This window comes from Cnephaeus nilssonii (genome assembly GCF_951640355.1).
Source record: "Cnephaeus nilssonii genome assembly, chromosome: 14".
Lineage (NCBI taxonomy): Eukaryota > Metazoa > Chordata > Mammalia > Chiroptera > Vespertilionidae > Cnephaeus > Cnephaeus nilssonii.
In genome coordinates, this window is record NC_137085.1 from 208,070 (window position 1) to 226,100 (window position 18,031).

Sequence of the window (18,031 nt, forward strand, 5' to 3'; positions counted from 1 at the left end):
GTCTCAGGCCGGGAGGAGCCCCTTGGGAGAAGGTGGGGCAGGCTGGGGGGCCCCGGGGGAGGGGTGGTGTGTCCTTGAGGTGCTGCGGGCGTCTCCCCTGCCCCACGCTCGTCTTGTCTCCTACTTGAGGGCAACACGGCGTGGCCTGGGCCGCCCAGCTCCGGGCCAGGTGGGCTCCGCCGGCCGCCGCCACCTTGCCAGCCCTGAGTGGGGGCTGGTGGGCGGGCGTGGGGGCCGTGTCTCCGTGTAATCGCCCCCCCACGGTGGCTGATTTAGTGTTTGTGTGTCTGGCTGATTTACATCAGATTTTTAAGCGTAATTAGAAATGCAGGAGCTGTGTCTTACCTCGACTATTTATGGCAGGATATGCAGATGAGGAGAGTGATGAATATTAACGAGGGAGCGTGTGGGGGCGGCTTCTTAATGAGCTGAGTGACCCCGCCGGCTGGCACACCCCCACTGCTCCTCCGCCCACGGCTGGGAGGGCTCCAGGACCCCTGCCCTCCAGCGTCTCTGGGACACCCCCCCCCCCCCTTCCCCGCCGCCGCCAGACCCCCAAGGCTCACTAGCAGAGGGCGGGGAAGGGGGTGCTGCGTGGGCCCGAGGGGAGCCCAGCTCCCGCCAGCTTAGCCTGGGCAGCCCCTGCTGCCATTGCCAGCCCCCCGGCCCCAGACCCCCACACACGGGGGTTGAGGGGCGACCCTGTCTCGGTGATGAGAGAGGAGGAGGTGCCGCCAGCCCAGGAGCGAGCTGGCTTTTTAAGTTATTAAACTGCGCCCCAGGGAGACACTCTTCAAGCTTACGTTATTTAAATTACAAATACGGGGAGATTGTCGGCTCTGCTCACAACACCGCTTAATTCTCCGGAAACCTCTGGAACCCTTTCCTGGCCGGCGTGCGGACTCCGTGGGGCTCGGGGCTGGAGGCGGGGCCGGTGGGGGCCACAGGGCGGGGTGGGCGCTTTGCTGAGTGACCCCTGCTGGTGTTGCTCTAGGTTCACCCCTGTTTGCTAGGCCCCACCCACACCCCCACCCACACTCAGGTCAGTGTTTGGGAGGGAGTTGTGTCAGATGAGCCCCAGGCTGCCTCCTCCCCGGACGTGGGCTCAGCCCAGCCCCAAAGACCCTCCCCTGGACCCTCAGCAGAGCCCTGCACAGGCCTTGTGCTGCGGGACGCAGGGCCCTGTCCACCTGACGGGGTGTCCGCCTAGCTCACACCCAACCCCGGGGCCCTGTGGCTGTGGTCTGATGGGGCCTGGTGGTGGTGGGATGGGGGTGCCCTGGGCCTCGGGGCCGGGGTGGGGGTGCCCTGGGCCTTGAGGCTGGGGTGGGGATGCCCTGGGCCTCGGGGCTGGGATGGGGGTGCCCTGGGCCTTGAGGCTGGGGTGGGGGTGCCCTGGGCCTCGGGGCTGGGATGGGGGTGCCCTGGGCCTTGAGGCTGGGGTGGGGGTGCCCTGGGCCTCGGGGCTGGGGTGGGGGTGCCCTGGGCCTCGGGGCTGGGGTGGGGGTGCCTGGCTGGTGCTGGTGTCTGGGGACGGGGCTGGTGGTGCTTCTCCTGGGCGCCGGGGAGGCCTGATGAGCGCATTCTGGATTTGCAGACCCTGGCACGCCGCCTTCTCTGTTTGGGAAGAAAAGCTTCCAGGCAGACATTTGTTATGCAGTTAAAACCGGCTTCTATGCTTCCAGCCGGTCCAGGCTGTGGTCTGGGGTGGAGGCTGCCCAGGTGCCTGGCCGGATGCCTGAGGCCTCTCACCTCTGCCTCTCAGGCTGGGACACAGGGATCCGGGCAGGGCCTGGGAGGTGGGGCCCCAGGCAGAGCCCATGGAGGTTTCCGTGTGCCCCCTCCCTGCACCAGGGCCTCCCGAGCAGAGCAGCCCGGTGCGGAGGCTGGGGTGGCATCCCTGTCTCTCAGCAGAGCCCCGGCAGCTGGGCAGGTCTGGGCCTCAGCTGCCCCTGTGCCCCGCGGGCTCTGTCCTCCGGCCGCTGGGTGGTACGGCAGGAGGCAGGGAGCGTGGGGGTGGGGTGCAGGCCCTGCCCCGAGGCCTCGGCAGGAGGCTGGCCCTCTCAGCGCCTCAGTTTCCTTCTCTGCACCCACCTGGAGGGGGTGGGCTGGGGCCCGGGGGGAGGGGCTCCCGGCAGCTGAGACCCCGCCCGGGAGCCCTGCTCCTGCTTCTCGGGGGCTCACGGGGCGGCCGGCCCCCATGAGGGGTGAGGCCGTGGAGGCCCGGCCCTGCTGATGGGGCATTAACAGTGTAATGCAAACCGAAGCCTGAGGCAGGGGGTGCCTTGCCCAGCCCCCGGGGCCTGGCATGTCCGAGCTGGGCAGCCTCGAAGCCAACGGGCGCCTTGGCCCCCAGAGGGCCCACCCCGCCCTCAGCCTGCTCTGCACCAGGATGTCCGGGCGCTTCCCTCCTGCAGGCAGCGCCGGGGCCTGGGCTGCGATGGAAAAGCAAGGCAGTGCTCTGCAGGCCGCTGTCCGAAGTGATCCCCCCCCCCCCCCCACTCCATCAGCCTCCACGCAGCAGCTGGGCGTGTTCCTGAGGCGTGTGCTCCATGTGCTCCCGTGTGTGCATGCTGACTCACAGAGTAACCTGCTGCCTCCCTGCCAGACACCGTCCTGGGGGTGTGGCCACGGGTCCTCCCCCCAAACGCTTCTGGGGGTGTCCCTGCCACCAGCGGGCTTCTGCTGAGATGGCAGGGCTGGGGGCCGGGGGGGGGGGGCTGCCCGGGGAGGGGACAGGGCCCGCTGGGGCAGGGGAGGTGGGGTGCCAGGGCTCCGTTCTCTCGGGCCGCCGTGTTTCCCGGGCACCCGGCCCTCCCCCTTCTGTGGGTGTGTTTGATGACTGCGTGCTAGCCGAGGTCCAGACCTCTTATTAGATTGGCAAAATTAAATCCTGCAAAATCATTTTATTTAATTTAATTTATCTCACCTCCCTTTCCTGCTGGTAGTGATCCCACAGAAATTAAACCCCGCGTTCCTGCGCCTTGCCATGCCCTTGCCGCGGGAAGCGGTTTAGACTCTGGGGAGGGAGGTGGGGAGCAGGGCTGGACGGTTGGGCTTCTGTGGGACTCAGCCCAGCTGATCCCTGGCCCCGTGAGTGCACGTGTGTGCATGCATGCGTGTGCGTGCATGTTTGCATGCATGTGCATGAGTATGTACATGTGTGCCTACACGAGTGCATGTGTGCGCACGCACATGTGTGCATGAGGGTGTGTGTGTGTATGCACGAGAGTGTGTGTGTGTGCACGAGGGTGTGTGTGTGCGTGCATGAGAGTGTGTGTGTGTGCACGAGCGTGTGTGTGTGCGTGCATGAGGGTGTGTGTGTGTTAGCGCACACGTGTGCCTGCCGCCTGGAGCCCGTGCCCTGCCCCTTCTTGCAGGGGCTGCACTGCCTGGGGGCCGACACCTCAGGGCCGGGGTCCCTGCTGTCCAGAGGGAGGGTCCACAGAGAAGAGACCCCTGTCACCCACGTTTTCTCATCCTGGGGAGGTCCTGGGTCTGGGGGGGGTGCCCCCCAGGCTGGCACAGCTTTGGGCGCTGGACTCTGGCTTCGTGGTGTCAGCAGGGGGTGCCAAAAGGGGGTTCCATTCTGAAGGGCGTTCTGGCGGGGGGGGTTCCGTGGTGCAGTCGCTTTGAGGATGGGCACAGGGAATGGAGGGATCCCTGCCTGGCTCCTGACCTTCTGTAGGCAAACGGGGGGCAGAGGGGGGCGTGGAGGAGGGAAACGGAAGAGGGGGTGTCACTGGGGAAGCAGTGGGGGGGGCAGAGGGGCGGAGGGACAAGGTGGCCAGGCAGGCCCGCCGGCAGGGGAAGGTGAGGAGGTGCCCCGTTCCTGGCAGGTGGCCGCTCAGGCCCTGGCCCCCCTCCTCTGGCTGCCGCACAGGGTAAACCAAGCCTTTATTTTATTCTTTTCTCCTAAAGTTCAGCTTTGTTCCTGCCCCAGCCGAGGCTTCTAAGAAAGCAACCTAAAACCAGCTCGCCTCGGGCTCCCCTGGGCCGGCCTCGGGCGCCAGCCTCGCCCGCACAGGTGGCGCGAGGACACGGCGGCAACAGCGCCAGTTGTCCTCGATCCCCAGGGACCCAGACAGCCCCCACCTTCCCGGGAAGAATGGTCCCTTCTCTGGGCCAGCGGTCTGGTCCCAGCCCTGGGGCGCGGGCCCCTGAGACGCAGGGCCCAGGCGGGAGGGGTGGAGGTGTGGCCGAGACGCCCACCTGGACCATCGCCCTCCCGCCAGGTCGCGGCAGGTAACAGCTCACCTGGTGGAGAGTGTACCCGCCCCAGCCGAGGGTTTTACCAACGTCGCCTCCCTGGACCCTGCGGTGACCGCCCGAGGGCACACCTGACTGGTGCCCGTGAGGTCTTGGTGCCGGGTGAGGTCTCGGGCTCTGTCATTCGCTCGAGGCCACAGGACGTGGACGTGGACGTGGACGTGGATGTGGACATGCATGTGGACGTGGACTTGGATGTGGTGTGGCTGGGCCTGGGCCTGGCATAGGGGGTGGTGCCCGTGGGACCCAGGACCGGCTGTTGGAGGGACAGGTGCCAGGCTTCGTGCTGTCGCCCAGGCTGCCTTTAGGACGACCCTGGCCTGCCCAGCCCTGGGCCTCTGGGACCCGCGGGGCCGGTGCACAGCACACCTCTGCTGGCCTCCACGCACCCCGGCCAGGCACCCACCCCCGTCTGGCTCAGGTGACCCCATTGTGCTTTGGGAGGCTCCCCATAGTGAGGGCTGAGGGCCTGGCAGGCCTGTTGGGGGGCCCTCTCCTGTTGCCCCCGGCCATGCCCAGCATCAGTAAATGCTCCATAGGCATCGGGCAGACCACCCACTCTCCCAGCTCATGAGGCCACCCGGTGAGCTTCCTGGAGGAGGCGGCAGTGGACAGGGCCTGAAGGCAGTGGTGGCTCCGTATGGGGGGGCTGGCGTAGCTCCGTGAGCAGAGGCTGGCTGAGTCCTGGGACCCCGGGGCCCAGCCCTGCACCCAGGCCAGGGTTGCACCGCCTCCCCTCCCCATCCCCGCCTCTGGGTGTCCCTCTCTTTCCCTCTGTGGCCCCTCTGGGCTCACACACTCAGGCCCCACGGGACCCGGGCTGCCTCCACCGTCCAGCGCAGGCAAGGAAAGGCCCGAGGTTCGGCCCCGCTGGACCCGCCGTGGGTCCGAAGCCTGGCTGGTGTGGAGCTGCCGGTCGCAGCGTGTTGGGGGTCCGAGTCCATCCCCTCGCTGGTACAGCCCGGCCGCTCCTGCCAACGCCCCAATCCCAGTCCCTGTCTGTGTGACCCGCTTGTAGTCATCAGTCCCGTCCGTGTGGGGGCACAGCCTCTGTGGCCCCTGCCCCCCCCGCGGGTGGTTAGTTCCTCTCACCTGGGGTTCCTCGCGCACCCCCCCCCCCCCCCCGCTGCTTCTCATCTGGTCTCAGGAGCTGAGCCCACAGCGGAGTTGGGGGGTGGGGATAGGGAGCCCCATGGCTTCCTCTCCCGCGGCCTGCAGGCTCGGTGGGGGTGGGGGGGTGCGGGATGGGCCTGCCTGTCCGGCCTCCTCCCTGCGGCCTCCCCTGCTCTGGCCCCCAGGGCTAACCCTCAGGTGAGGACAGGGATGCATCGCTGCAGGGACCAGACCTGGGCCACCTCCATGGCGACCTCGCCCTCCTGTGGCTGCCGTGGTCTTCCCAGGCCGCAGTCGGTGGTGGGGACACAGGCTGGTTGGCCGCTCTGTTCCTGGGTGGAGGGGTCTCTGCTCCCTGTCAGCTGGGGCAGGTCCTCCGAGGGGCCAGGCTGCCCCACAGCGTTCACGTTCTGATCCAGGTGAGGGTTGGGGGACGGTGACTCCCCTGGGCAAGTGGGGTGGGGGTGTTGGCCGGGACCTGCTGGGCCTGCTGCTCTGGGACCCCAAGGAGAAGCAGGGAGTGGGGCGCGGCCCCCCTGGGCACTGGAGGGAAGGGGCGCCGCCTCGGCCTCCCCACGGGGTCTGGGGTCTCCTGGCTCTCGGCTCCGGCCTCATCCTCATCTGCCCCCTTCCCCTCCCTCTGCCCCCTCCCTCGCCCGGCTCCTGCCCCGCTGCCCCAGCCCCGGCCCCCTCGGCGGGGCGGGCGCGGCTCTGCCAGCTCTGCAGACTGTTTGGAATAGTTTAGATGCTTTGACACCCCGGGCCGAGCTGCACGGCCGGGCGCCGTTTACTGGGCAATTCATATGCAAAACTGCACCATAAATTCCCAGGCTGTCTCCGTTGCCGCGGCACCGCGAGCGTCCCGGCGTACAGTACAGTATTTCTGCCATCTTTGTTTGCATTGCAGTGAGTCATCAAAAGTCTGTCTTGTACCAACACCCGGAGCCGCGCATTCCTCTGGCACGGCGTGCCACTGTTTTTAAAGCCGGGCAGGGAGCTGGCATGGGCTCGGGCTCCCCAGTCAAAGGCGGCTATTCATCCCCGAGCGGCCTGGATGTCCGTCCGCATCCGGCCTCTTCATTTAGATGCTGTGCGCTGCCCGGGAGAGCCGGGCTGGGTGCAGCTGAGCCGGCCGCCCAGCCCGCGCGGCTCTGCCCCCTCCCCCTCCCCCTCCTCCCGGCTCCTCACCCTCCCCACCCCAAGGGCTCCCGCTCCGTTTGCTGCATTCCCGGAGCAGCTGGCGGCTGCGGGCACAGGCGGCCGGCGCGCGGGCGAGCCTGCCCCTTCCCCTGCCGGGCTGAGCGGGCAGCGGGGCCCCCAGCGGCAGCGGCCGGAGGTAGGTCTCCCTCTGGCCCGGCAGGCAACTTCTCCGCAGCGGGGGGCACCGCGGGGGGCCCCCGCCGTGGCTGCCCACCTGCCCAACTCCGTCAGGGTCCGGGCGCCCCGCCCTCGCTCGGCCCCCTCCGCTGGTCGCCCAGCCTCTGCGGCTGCCGGCACTTTCCTCCCGGACAGAGCAGCCCTTTGTGTGGCTCCGCAGCACGGAGTTGAGCCGGCGCCCTCTGCGGCCCGTCCGCCCCTGCCCCCTCAGAATCCCCGCGGGACCCACTGCCGGAGCCCGGCCCCAGCCCCGGGGCGCCCAGCCAGCGGCATCCCAGCGGCCAGCCCCTGCCTCCAGTCCCCCATGACCCTGCAGTCACCCGGGCTGGGGACACGAGCCATGAGGATTGGCCGGGTTAGGAGCAGGGGCCGGGGCGGTGCAGGTGGGGCTGGGACAGGCTCCCCGTGGGTCCGCAGCCGGGCTCCTGCCGGGCCGCTCTGGACCGAGCCCCTCTGGCCCTGGAGTCTCCTCTGCAGGACGGACGGGAGGGCACAGCTGGCCGAGCCCAGCCCCGGAGTTCTCCCAGCTCCCCCTCACTTCCCGGGCGCCCCCAGCCGTCCCTGCGCTGCTGCTCTGAGGAAAACAAACCAGAAGCCCAGAGCCTGGGAGGGGGGTGCCGGGGGGCTGCGCCCCTCGCTCCGGGTTCCGGCCCCTCCCTGGGGAAAGGCGGGTGAGGGGCTGCTTTGCTGCTAACTTTTTCCTGGGAAAGAGTTGTGTGAGCGGCGGCCCTGCCCCGGCCCCTCCCGCCCCGCCGTGGGCTGATGGCCCTGCTCCGCGGTGCAGGCCTCGCTCCGTCTTCTGCTCCGAGGGGTGTCTCCCTCCGAGGGGTGTCTCCCGAGGGCTCGCTCTCTCCCCTGGGGGCGGCGCGGGCTCTGGGCCTCTAGCCTCTGTGCAGCTCTGAGCGTGGGCCCAGCCAGGGTCACCCGTGAGCAGGTCCCCCCAAGACCTCGGACAGTTCTGGCTGCAGGGGGTCTGGGAGCCACGGGCAGGGTGTGTGCATTTCGGGGAACTGGGTGGGTGGGCCCTGCCGGGGGGCCCTGGGCGTCCAGGAAGCTGACCCGGGGCCCCCGCCTCTCTCCCACAGATGTGCCCGCTCGGGCCGCTCCCGCGCTGAGAGTCGGAGGCACCCCCCGCTCGCCCGCCGCCCGCCATGTCTCAGATGCTGCACATTGAGATCCCCAACTTTGGGAACACGGTGCTGGGCTGCCTGAACGAGCAGCGCCTGCTGGGGCTCTACTGCGATGTGTCCATCGTGGTCAAGGGCCAGGCCTTCAAGGCCCACCGGGCCGTGCTGGCCGCCAGCAGCCTCTACTTCCGCGACCTCTTCAGCGGCAACAGCAAGAGCGCCTTCGAGCTGCCGGGCTCGGTGCCGCCCGCCTGCTTCCAGCAGATCCTGTCCTTCTGCTACACCGGCCGGCTGACCATGGCGGCCAGCGAGCAGCTCGTGGTCATGTACACGGCCGGCTTCCTGCAGATCCAGCACATCGTGGAGCGCGGCACCGACCTGCTGTTCAAGGTGAGCTCGCCCCACTGCGACTCGCAGACCGCCGCCATGGAGGACGCCAGCTCCGAGCCCCAGAGCCCCTGCCACCAGCTGCCGCCGGCCGCCCCCGGGCCCCCCTACGTCGTGTCCCCCTCTGTGCCCATCCCGCTGCTGACCCGCGTGAAGCACGAAGCCACGGAGCTGCCTCCGGCCGCCGGCCCGGGCCCGGCGGCCAAGCGCCCGCTGGAGTCCGGGCCCCGGGATGGCGCGGCGGGCGCGGCGGGCACCGCGGCGGTGGCGGCCGGCCCGGCCCCTCTCAAGCTGCCCCGCGTCTCCTACTACGGGGTGCCCAGCCTGGCCACCCTCATCCCCGGCATCCAGCAGGTGCCCTACCCCCAGGGGGAGCGGACCAGCCCGGGCGCCAGCAGCCTGCCCACCACCGACAGCCCCACCTCCTACCACAACGAGGAGGACGAGGAGGACGACGAGGCCTACGACACGATGGTGGAGGAGCAGTACGGCCAGATGTACATCAAGGCCACCGGCAGCTACGCAGGTAACGCGCCGCGCCCGCCCCCGGCCGGCGTGGCCCAGCTCCCGGCCCCACATGGGCACAAGCAAGCCTGACCCCTGCTGGGTGTCAGGCAGGTGGTCGGGGACAGCTGGAGGCCACGGTGCTGGAGGTGTGCGGGGAGGGGGGGAGGGGGGAGGGGGCCCCAAAACCCAGACAGCAGAGCCAGCAGGAGCCGAGACCTGAGCGGGGCAGGTCCTGGGCCAGGCTCCAGGGCCTCCTCTGAGGGCTTTAAACTTGATCCTCGATGAGATGAGGGGCCATAGGAGGGCGTTTAGCTGAGCAGAGCCCGCTGGCAGCGAGTGAAGCCTGTCGAAGGCCCTGCCTCCCATCGGGCAGACGAAGAGACTGAGGGCCCCAGTGGACCAGGGACCTGCCCGAGGGCTCACAAGACACTGTGTGTGTGTGACCCAGGCCAGTCACTCACCTGCTGCAGGCCTCAGAGTCCCTGTCTGCTCCTCAGTAAAGGCAGAGCTTCCCCGGTACCCATCCCGTCGGCCGCTCCCTCCCGGGGCCCAGCTGAAGGGGGGCTGCCCCACTGGGGCCTACAAACCCGAGATGCCCTCATTTAGGCGCCTGCGCTGCAGACTGCGTCACGGTCCCTGGAGAGGGCTCAGGGTTTGTCGGGCAGAGGGTCCCGCTGTGGGGGCCCCAGATCGGGTGTCCCCCTGTCTCCTGTGTTCCCCGAAATCTGGCGGAGTGCCTGGGCCCGCTGCCTGCCCTGGTTTGCATGCGGGCCCGTGTCCAGGGCACTGGATCCGGACACATGCGCCAGCGGGAAGCAGCGCCCAGCACTGGGCCCGAGGGCAGTGCCCGCCCCCCCCCCCGCCCGTCCCCTGTGTCCTCGTGCCCTGAGGGGCTCCTCCATCCGTCCTGAGGGCAGGGCAGCCGGAGCTGGGCCCTGGGGCGGCTGGGCCCCAGGAGCCATCGAGAACTGGATGGCCGGGTCTCGGCCTCCAGGCTGGCCAGCTGGGTCCCTCCCACAGGTGGCGGGGGTTGGGGGTTTTCTCGAGGTGTCTTTGCTTTCCTTAAACGCGTGCGGTTGTATTTGCGCGAGTCCCATGGGTACTGACCGGGAAACCTGCAGGCAGTGGCCTGGCCTTCCTGAGGCCACATGGGCCCCAGGCCTTGCAGGGACCGCCAGGCACCTGCCTGTGTGTGCGGACAGCCACCAGGGGGCCGGGAGGGGCCGCGGAGAGCGCCGGACTGGGCAGCCGCATGGCTTCCCCTCCCCGGGAGGCAGGCCCCACGGCCCAGGGCAGACCCCGCGCCCCTCATTCCCCTGTTCTCAGGCTGCAGCTGAGTGGGGGGAGGGTGTCAGGGCAGGCTCTGTCGCTGGGGGCCGTGATGGTGCACATCTGGGGACCGCCCTCCCGGCACCCCCGCAGCCACGTGGCGTGTCGGGGAGGAGAAACGCCGGGCCGGGTGGCCTCCTGGTCCACGGGGTTCCCAAGGAGCCAACGGAAGTGGCCATGGAGCGGCCGGGGTCGGGTGGGGAGGCCGAGCTGTCTCATGGCCCGGAGGTGCCTGAGCCTCTCACCAGCCCCCCTCAGGACCCGGACAGGGTGCCGGTCCCAGGAGGCCAGGGCCTGGGCCAACCCCAAGCTGTGGGCCTGCAGAGGCTCTCCCATGGGTGGGGGCAGGAGGGAGCCCCGAGCCCCCCGCCCCCTGCCCCTTCTCCCTGGGGGTTGGAGGCAGGACGGGTGTTGGGAAGCTGGGGGACCCGAGGGGCAGGGTGGACCGGGGCTGCCTGACGCTGGCCCAGGATGCTCCAGCCTGGCCCTCTCCTCCGTGAGCCGTAAGTGGGGCAGGGAGGGGGTGTGATTTCTTGGTTAAAATCTAGGTTATTGGCAGTGACGTCGCTGGCATCATTGGGCGCTGGGCATGCTGGGAAGAGGGTAGTGGGGGAGGGGGCCGTGGGGGTGAGCGGGCGAGCGGCTGCCCCTGGGGTGCTGGCCCCCTACCCCAGCTCCTTCCGTGCCTTGGCCTGGCCAGGTCCGGGGACACCCTCTCAGCCCCCTCTGAGGCCGAGCAGCATGGGGTCCCAGCCGGGCCCCCCCCCCCCCCCCCGAGGGTCGGCTGGGCTCGCTTTAGGCTGGCCGAATCTGGAATGTTCTCAGGACGCTGGGACCCCCTTCTCCTTTCTGGCTCAGTCTCCCCTCTGCCGATGGGAGGGATGGGGGGTCTGTGAGCAGCACCCGCCACAGGAAGCGGGGACACGGGTGACCCCCCGGCACCCTCCCCCGGGGAACAGGCGGCAGTGCCCCTGCGGCCAGCTCCTCGTTCTGGAAATCGGGATTAAAGATGCGGAGAGCCGATCGCGTTGGAGCCGCAGCCCCGGCGTGTTCCCGCCTGTCGCCTGTTTTCGTCCGTGTCTCCCAGCATGCCCAGTGCCCGGTGATGCCGGTGACGCCATGTGCCAGGCCCCATCGAAGGACGGCCCTGACTGGGGGGGTGTTGAGGGGCTGAGTGGGACTCCCCGCCCCCTCTCACAAGGCCCCCCTCCTCGCCAGGCGTAGCTGGGGGCCGGCCCCCGTGGGGCTCAGGTCAGCCCTGCTCCATCCAGCTCCCGGGGCTTGAGAGCGGTGGGTGCCTGCAGGTCCAGGCAGTGGGGCCTGGGGTCCGTGTTGGTTTCGGGTGGGCGGGCACCCGGGTGCGGGGAAGGGGTCTGCCCCTGTGGGCTCCCGGCTCCCTGGGCAGGTCTGTGCTCACGGGCTGCGAGCAGTGGTGACTGAGGTGGGGTGCCCCTGCCCTCACACTGGGGAGACAGGCAGCAAATAGGACCGGAACGAGCGTTTGTCGTGGTTGGCTGGCAGCGAGTCAGGGCCAGCCGCCCCCTGGCCCCGGGGGGAGAGGTAGGTGGGGAGGTGAACCGACAGGGCCCTGGTGGGCGGTGTGGCACCCCCCGGGTCTTCTGCCCTGTTCCCTGTGCAGAGGGCCCCCTCCGGTGCCCGGCCACCTGCCTTGGCCCAGCGTTCCAGTGGCGCCCGGCTGCAGGCGGCCCCGCCCAGCTCTGCCCCAGCAGATGCTGGAACCAGAGGCAGATGTTGCCCCGAGGAGGTCTGAGAACAGGCCCGCCTCCCTCGTTAGAAACCACGGCTGCCACGTTAACCCTCGCCGGGGACCCCCGGGGGCTGTGCGTGCGCCAGGATGCTCCTGCTCTTCCCACCGGCCCCTGCGAGCCGCTCAGGTCCAGCCCCGGACCGGGCCCGTGAGCCTCGGTGGTGCTGGAACCTCGGGGCCCCTGTGCCCGGGCCCTGCTGTCCCACCGGACACGGCACACACACCTGGGCACGGCTGTTCCCGGCCCTCCCCGTGCTCCCGTGTGGGCAGCAGGAGGCGGGAGCGTGTGCGTGGCCCTGGCCTGGCCTTGGGCCTCTGGGGGGATGTGACTTTCCTTTTGAAATAACACGCTGGCAGCGCCTCTGGGTGAAGGCGGTGCCGGTCCCTGTGTCCGTCCCACCATGGGGTTGTGAGGGCACCCCAGGTGCCATGGGGGCGGGGGGCTCGTCCCTGAGAGCCTCCAGGGGCGGCCTCCGGGTGCCTGGGCCTCGGCCTCGGCTGCCAGAACACAGGGCCCTCAGCTTCCGAGCAGCAGCACGTTTAACCCTCAGCCCCCTGGACGCCCTGCGAGTCCTTGAACCAATGAGCTGAGGGGTGACTTACACTCTCCAGTGGGGTCAGTGAACAAAGAACCCGTGTGAGCCACGGGGAGAGGCCCCCAGACACTCCCCCCGCCCCCCACCCGGCAGCGGGCCTGCTCTCCCTCACGCGGGTCCTCTGGCTGTTCTAGAACGTCCCGTAAGCGAAGTCTGGCTTCTCTCACCGGCGGAGTGCGTCTCCGACTCAGAGCCGCGTGGGTCCGCCCTGCCTTTTCTCTCCTTTTGTTTATGAACGTGTTTGCATGCAGCGCAACGTGCCCATTCCCAGGGTGCCGGTGACGCTGTTGGGAGCTGTCATCAATCCGGCATCCCGGTCACTCAAGACACGGAACGCTGGACTCCCCCCGAGAGTTTCCCGGGTTCCCCCCCGCCCCGCCTTTCCCCTCCCACTCTCTGCCACGCAGGTTCCCCTGTGCTAGAGTCTCTGAGGGGGCGTACGCAGCAGGCCTCACTTTTTACTGGACCTTGAGATTCGTCCTGTGGGTCTAAGTGTGGGTCCTCGGTGCTCTCGGCGCTCAGTCTCCCCCGTGCAGACACGTGGGTAGCTTCCTGGGGGGAATATTGTCACCACCCCCCTTCCCTCCCCAGCGTGGGGCTGCTGGGACCATCGTGTGCAGGTGACAGCGCTGGGCCACACGGGAGGTGCGTGTTTAACTCCCAGCCGCCAAACAGCTCCTGGTTCTCTCTTCCATTTAATCATGGATGAGGTTTTCTGTCGTCTGTGGAAATGACGACGTGGGTTCCCGCCGTACTTTTGCTGAGCGGGTGTATTGCATCAGCCAGTTTTCAACTGTGAACCATCCTTGCATTCCTGGGCAAACCCCGCTGGGTCACTGCATCACAGCGCTGTCTCCGTGTGCGTGTGCTGCTGGGTTCAGCGTGTTAACCGTTTGCTGGGGGATTTTGCCTCTGTCTCGTGGAGGGAATTATCTGCAGTTCTCTTACATGGTCCTGGTCTGGTTCTGGCACCAGAACGTGGCTCACCGTGGCTCCCTGCTGCCTCCTTTCTGAGACGCGTGGTGTTGGTTCGACGTTCACTCTTCCTCACGTGTTTGGTGGGATTGGTTCATCAGTGAGGCCTCTGAGGGCTACGGTTTTGTTGCTGTTAATTTTGGGAAGTTTTTGTTTGCTTGTTCGTTTGTTTTTAAAGATTTTTTAAAAAATTGGTGTTTAGAGAATAAGGGAGAGGGAGAGGGAGAGGGAGAGGGAGAGGGAGAGGGAGAGAAACATTGCTGTGAAAGGGAAACATTGATCAGCTGCCTCCTGCACGCACCCTACTGGAGATGGAGCCCATAACCCGGGCATGTGCCCTGACTGGGAATCGAACTGACTACCAAGCCACACTGGCCAGGACAATTGTGGGAAATTAAAAAATAAATTTTAAATATATATTTTTATTGATTTTAGAGAGAGGAAGGGAGAGGGATAACGAGATAGAAACATCAATGAGGGAGAACCATTGATCAGCTGCCTCCCACATGTCTGCCATGTGCCCTGACCGGGAACCGAACCGGTGACCTCCTGGTTCATGGGTCAATGCTCAGCCTCGGAGGCACAGCAGCCGGACAGTTGTGGGGCGTTCTTAATGACACACTGTTTACCTGGAGATACAGACCGTGGCCTTCTCTTCCATCTCGCTCCCGCCACAGGGCGGGGGGGGGGGGGGTGTGTCTTTCGTGGAACTGACCCATTTCTGGTCGACTTCGGTGTGAACGCAGCCGGTCCGGCTCCCGTGCACCTGCTGCCTGTGGCCTGGGCGTCTCCATCTCTTTAACCCACCTGTGACCCAGCTCGCATTTCCCACGGACGGTTAGCGTTGGTGTTCGGCCTGGCGGGCTCTCCCTCGCGCCGGCGGCCGTGAGCCTCTGACGGTTTCCGATGGACTCAGGCTCACGTCCGCGATGTGGCTGCTGGCTTCTGTCTGCCTCTGGTTTCTCTTTAGCAGCACGTGTTGGGGTGACGTTCTCCTAGCGTTCCTCCAGCTCCCCCCCCCCCCCCCGCCCCCGTTGGCTTCGGGGTGGCACCCTTTCCCGCGTCAGCGGTGCCGGTGTACGCCGGCCTCCTCAGCTCACCCCAGGCACTTCCTAGTCCCGTCACAGCCGGTAACCGATCGAGGCAGCTGGTCGATGTTTCCCTTTCACATCAGTGTTTCTCTCTCTCCCTCTCCCTAGTCTCTAAAGATCAATTTTAAAAAATCTTTAAAAACAAACAACAACTTCCCAAAATTAACAACAAAACCGTAGCCCTTCGACGTGTCCCCCCCCCCCCCCCCCACCGCCGCCCCGGCCCTGGTGCCGCTGTCATGCATTTTGCTTCCTCGTGTGCAACGAGCCTTGTCGTGTTGTTGTTTTTACTTGAAACAGCCGGTTATCTTTTCACCATTTTAGTCCCTTTTAAAATTTAAACACGGACGGTCCTCTGAGTCTGAACTTGCCCGTCGTCACGTGATCACCTCCACACTCCAGACACAAAACAGTGTCGCCGGCCGGAGGCCCCTCAGGGGGCCCTCGGCCGCCTCTTCTTCCGCCTCCTGCTGACGCCCGGCCTCCGCGGATCTGGTTTCTGTCCCTGAAATGGAGTCGAACAGAAAGCGTCCCTTTGAGCCAGAAAGCGCCCGAGACCCGTCGGTGTTGTTGTGTGAGTTCGCAGCTCCGTTGTTTGGCCGCACCGCCGTTTGCTTATTCGCCCGTTAAAGGGTCTTTAGGCGGCTGAGCTTTTCGTAGTTGTGAATAAAGCGGCTGCAGGCCCCTGTGCCCAGGGGTTGCACACACGTCAGAGTTCCTGTTCCTGCGTCAGTTAGCCGAGGAGCGAGACTGCGGGTCCTCGGCGAGCGTGTGCTCAGCTGTATAGGAACCAGCCACGCCTGAGCGCGCCGTCGCCTTGCTCCTGCCGACACTCGGTTTTGTCCTGTGATCCGGAAGCCGGCGTGGGGCGGTAGTTTGTGGTGCTTTTGTCTTTCTGTCTCGTCGGACGAGGAACGTCTTCCACGCCTGTTGTTTCCCTCTCCTGGTCGAGGGCCTGCCTCGGCGAGTCCCCTTTCCTGTTGGGTTCAGTACTGAGGATTGTTGAGTGCTGTGCGCTCTTTACATATTACAGACCAAAGTCCTAGGTTGGACATGTGACTTGTAAACATTTCTTCCAGACCACGGTTGTCTTTCTATTCTCTTACTAGTGTCTTTCATAGTTTTGTTTTTTATTTTGATGAAGTTAAACGATCAGCTGTTTATCTTATAAACCATGCGTTGGTGTTGACTTTAGGTCTTTAAATAAGATGGCAGAGTTTTTTTCCTGCGTTCGCGTCTAGATATTTTATGGCTTCGGTTACATTTAATCTATGATTCATGTTGACTTAATTTTTGTATAAGGTGTAAAGTATGAGCCAACGTTCTGTTTTTTTTTCATTGATTTTTTTTTTTCTTTTTTAGGGAGGAAGGGAAAGGGAGAGAGAGAAACATTGGTGAGAGAGAATATGGATCGGCTGCCTCCTGCACGCCCCTCACCGGGGATGGAGCCTGGAACGCAGGCATGTGCCCTGACTGGGAATGAGCTGGCGACCTCCTGGTTCATAGGTCGATGCTCAACCACTGAGCTACACCGGCTGGCCAGGTTCCGTTGTGTTCATGTGGATGTCCCATTTTCTGTTGAAGACGTTTAAAAAATGTTTTTAGCCCTAACCGGTTTGGCTCAGTGGATAGAGCATCGGCCTGCGGACTCAAGGGTCGCAGGTTCGATTCCGGTCAAGGGCATGTACCTTGGTTGCGGGCACATCCCCAGTGGGGAGTGTGCAGGAGGCAGCTGATCGATGTTTCTCTCTCATGGATGTTTCTGGCTCTCTATCCCTCTCCCTTCCTCTCTGTAAAAAAAAAAATAAATCAATAAAATATATTTAAAAAAATGTTTTTAAAAGCCTTTTCTGTTTGCCCACATGCTCGGCCTGTTCCACATATTTTGTGTAGATTGGCGTTTCCATCTGGTAGCACCCTCCTTCTGCTCAGAGCATTTCGCGTGTCTAACCATCCTAGTGATGGGCTCGTGGTGAATTCTGGGAAAAGTGTTAAAATGTCATGGTACCGCCTTTTAACATAATCTGCCTGGTGGGAGCATAACATTAATATAAAGTTGATTCATTTGCATCATGCGGCTCGACGCCCTCGCCTTCGAAGGCTGTGTTTGCTGGAAATGGAATTCTGGGGGGACCGTCCTTCTCTCTCGTCTCCTGGCGGCGTGCGTCTCTCAGCGGCGTTGGCGTCCCCGTCGCTGTTCCCAGGTGTGTCTTTCTTTTCAAGCGGCTGCTACCCTGGTGGTGACGTGACTCTGTGTCGTTTCACGTGTGTGCCTTCTGCTCGGGGTTTGCGTAGCCCAGTGGTGGGCAAACTCATTAGTCAACAGAGCCAAATACCAACAGGACAACGGTTGAAATTTCCTTTGAGAGCCAACTTTTTAAAAACTTAAACTTCTTCTAACGCCACTTCTTCAAAATAGACTCGCCCAGGCCGTGGTATTTTGTGGAAGAGCCACACTCAAGGGGCCAGAGAGCCGCACGTGGCTCGCGAGCCGCGGTTTGCCGACCACGGGCTTAGCCTTTTGGACACAGTGTTTGCGCCCTGGCCGCCGAGGCCGGCACTTCCGCACGTGCAGCCTCGTTCCCGTCCCGGCTTCAGATGGAACGGTTCTGGGGCTTTTTTCTTGTTCACCGGTCTTATCTGCCATTACATTTTGTTCTTATCTGTTCTTTTTTTTTTTTTAATACATTTTATTGATTTTTACAGAGAGGAAGGGAGAGGGATAGAGAGCTAGAAACATCGATGAGAGAGAAACATCGACCAGCTGCCTCCTGCACACCCCCTACCGGGGATGTGCCCGCAACGAATGTACATGCCCTTGACCGGAATCGAACCCGGGACCCTTCAGTCCACAGACCGACGCTCTATCCACTGAGCCAAACTGGTTTTGGCTTATCTGTTCTTTTTATTTCTCCCCCTTGAGTTCCCATGTTTACACTTTTAAAAATTCTCTTTGTCATGTCTCGATCTGTTTCTGACCAGCTTTCCTCCTCAGCTGATCGATGTTTCTCAAATCCCCCCTCCCCCCCTCGCCCTTGCACTCTCTCTAAAATCAATACAGACATATTTACATAACACACCCAGGACGTTCTGTCTCCGCGGTGCTGCTGGTGACGCACAGCCCAGGTTTAAACCCTCCGGCTGTCTCCCTGTGGCCCCACAGCAGTGTGAGCCTCGGACCCAGCACTGACTTCGGAATCAGACATCGCACCCCGGGCTATCGTCTTCGGTCGCGTTATCCTGGGTCACTTCCCACCCTCCGTCCTGCGTGACACGGTCCTCCCGGCCAACGCGGTCCGGTTATTCTGGAGAGCGTCCCTCTGCGTGCCTGCCCAGCTCCGTCTCGTGATTGGACGTGGGTTGCGCCTTTCGGCCGGGATCCTACGCGGCGTCTGTCTCCGTGTGCCGTGTCGGGAGGCACCCGATACCCGCCTGGCTCCGTGTGGGCGATGCTGCCTTTGATCATTCCGTGCGTGCGGTGACCTCCGCCGG

At 64.8% G+C, this 18,031-nt stretch overlaps 1 protein-coding gene across 4 annotated transcripts in view; it reads left to right on the forward strand.

Annotated features, from left to right (window-relative positions):
* Positions 1-18,031, forward strand: part of NACC2 (NACC family member 2) — a 43,969-nt gene that overhangs the window by 13,805 nt on the left and 12,133 nt on the right. The window contains exons 2-3 of one of the 4 annotated variants that reach the window (XM_079790499.1): positions 7,845-8,276; positions 8,625-8,799. In XM_079790499.1, coding sequence (XP_079646625.1) covers positions 7,911-8,276; positions 8,625-8,799 — 541 coding nt within the window. In that variant the 5' untranslated portion in view covers positions 7,845-7,910. Of the gene's footprint in view, positions 1-7,844; positions 8,800-18,031 lie in introns of all 4 variants that reach the window. The other 3 variants (XM_079790500.1, XM_079790501.1, XM_079790498.1) reach the window with 3 other exon arrangements.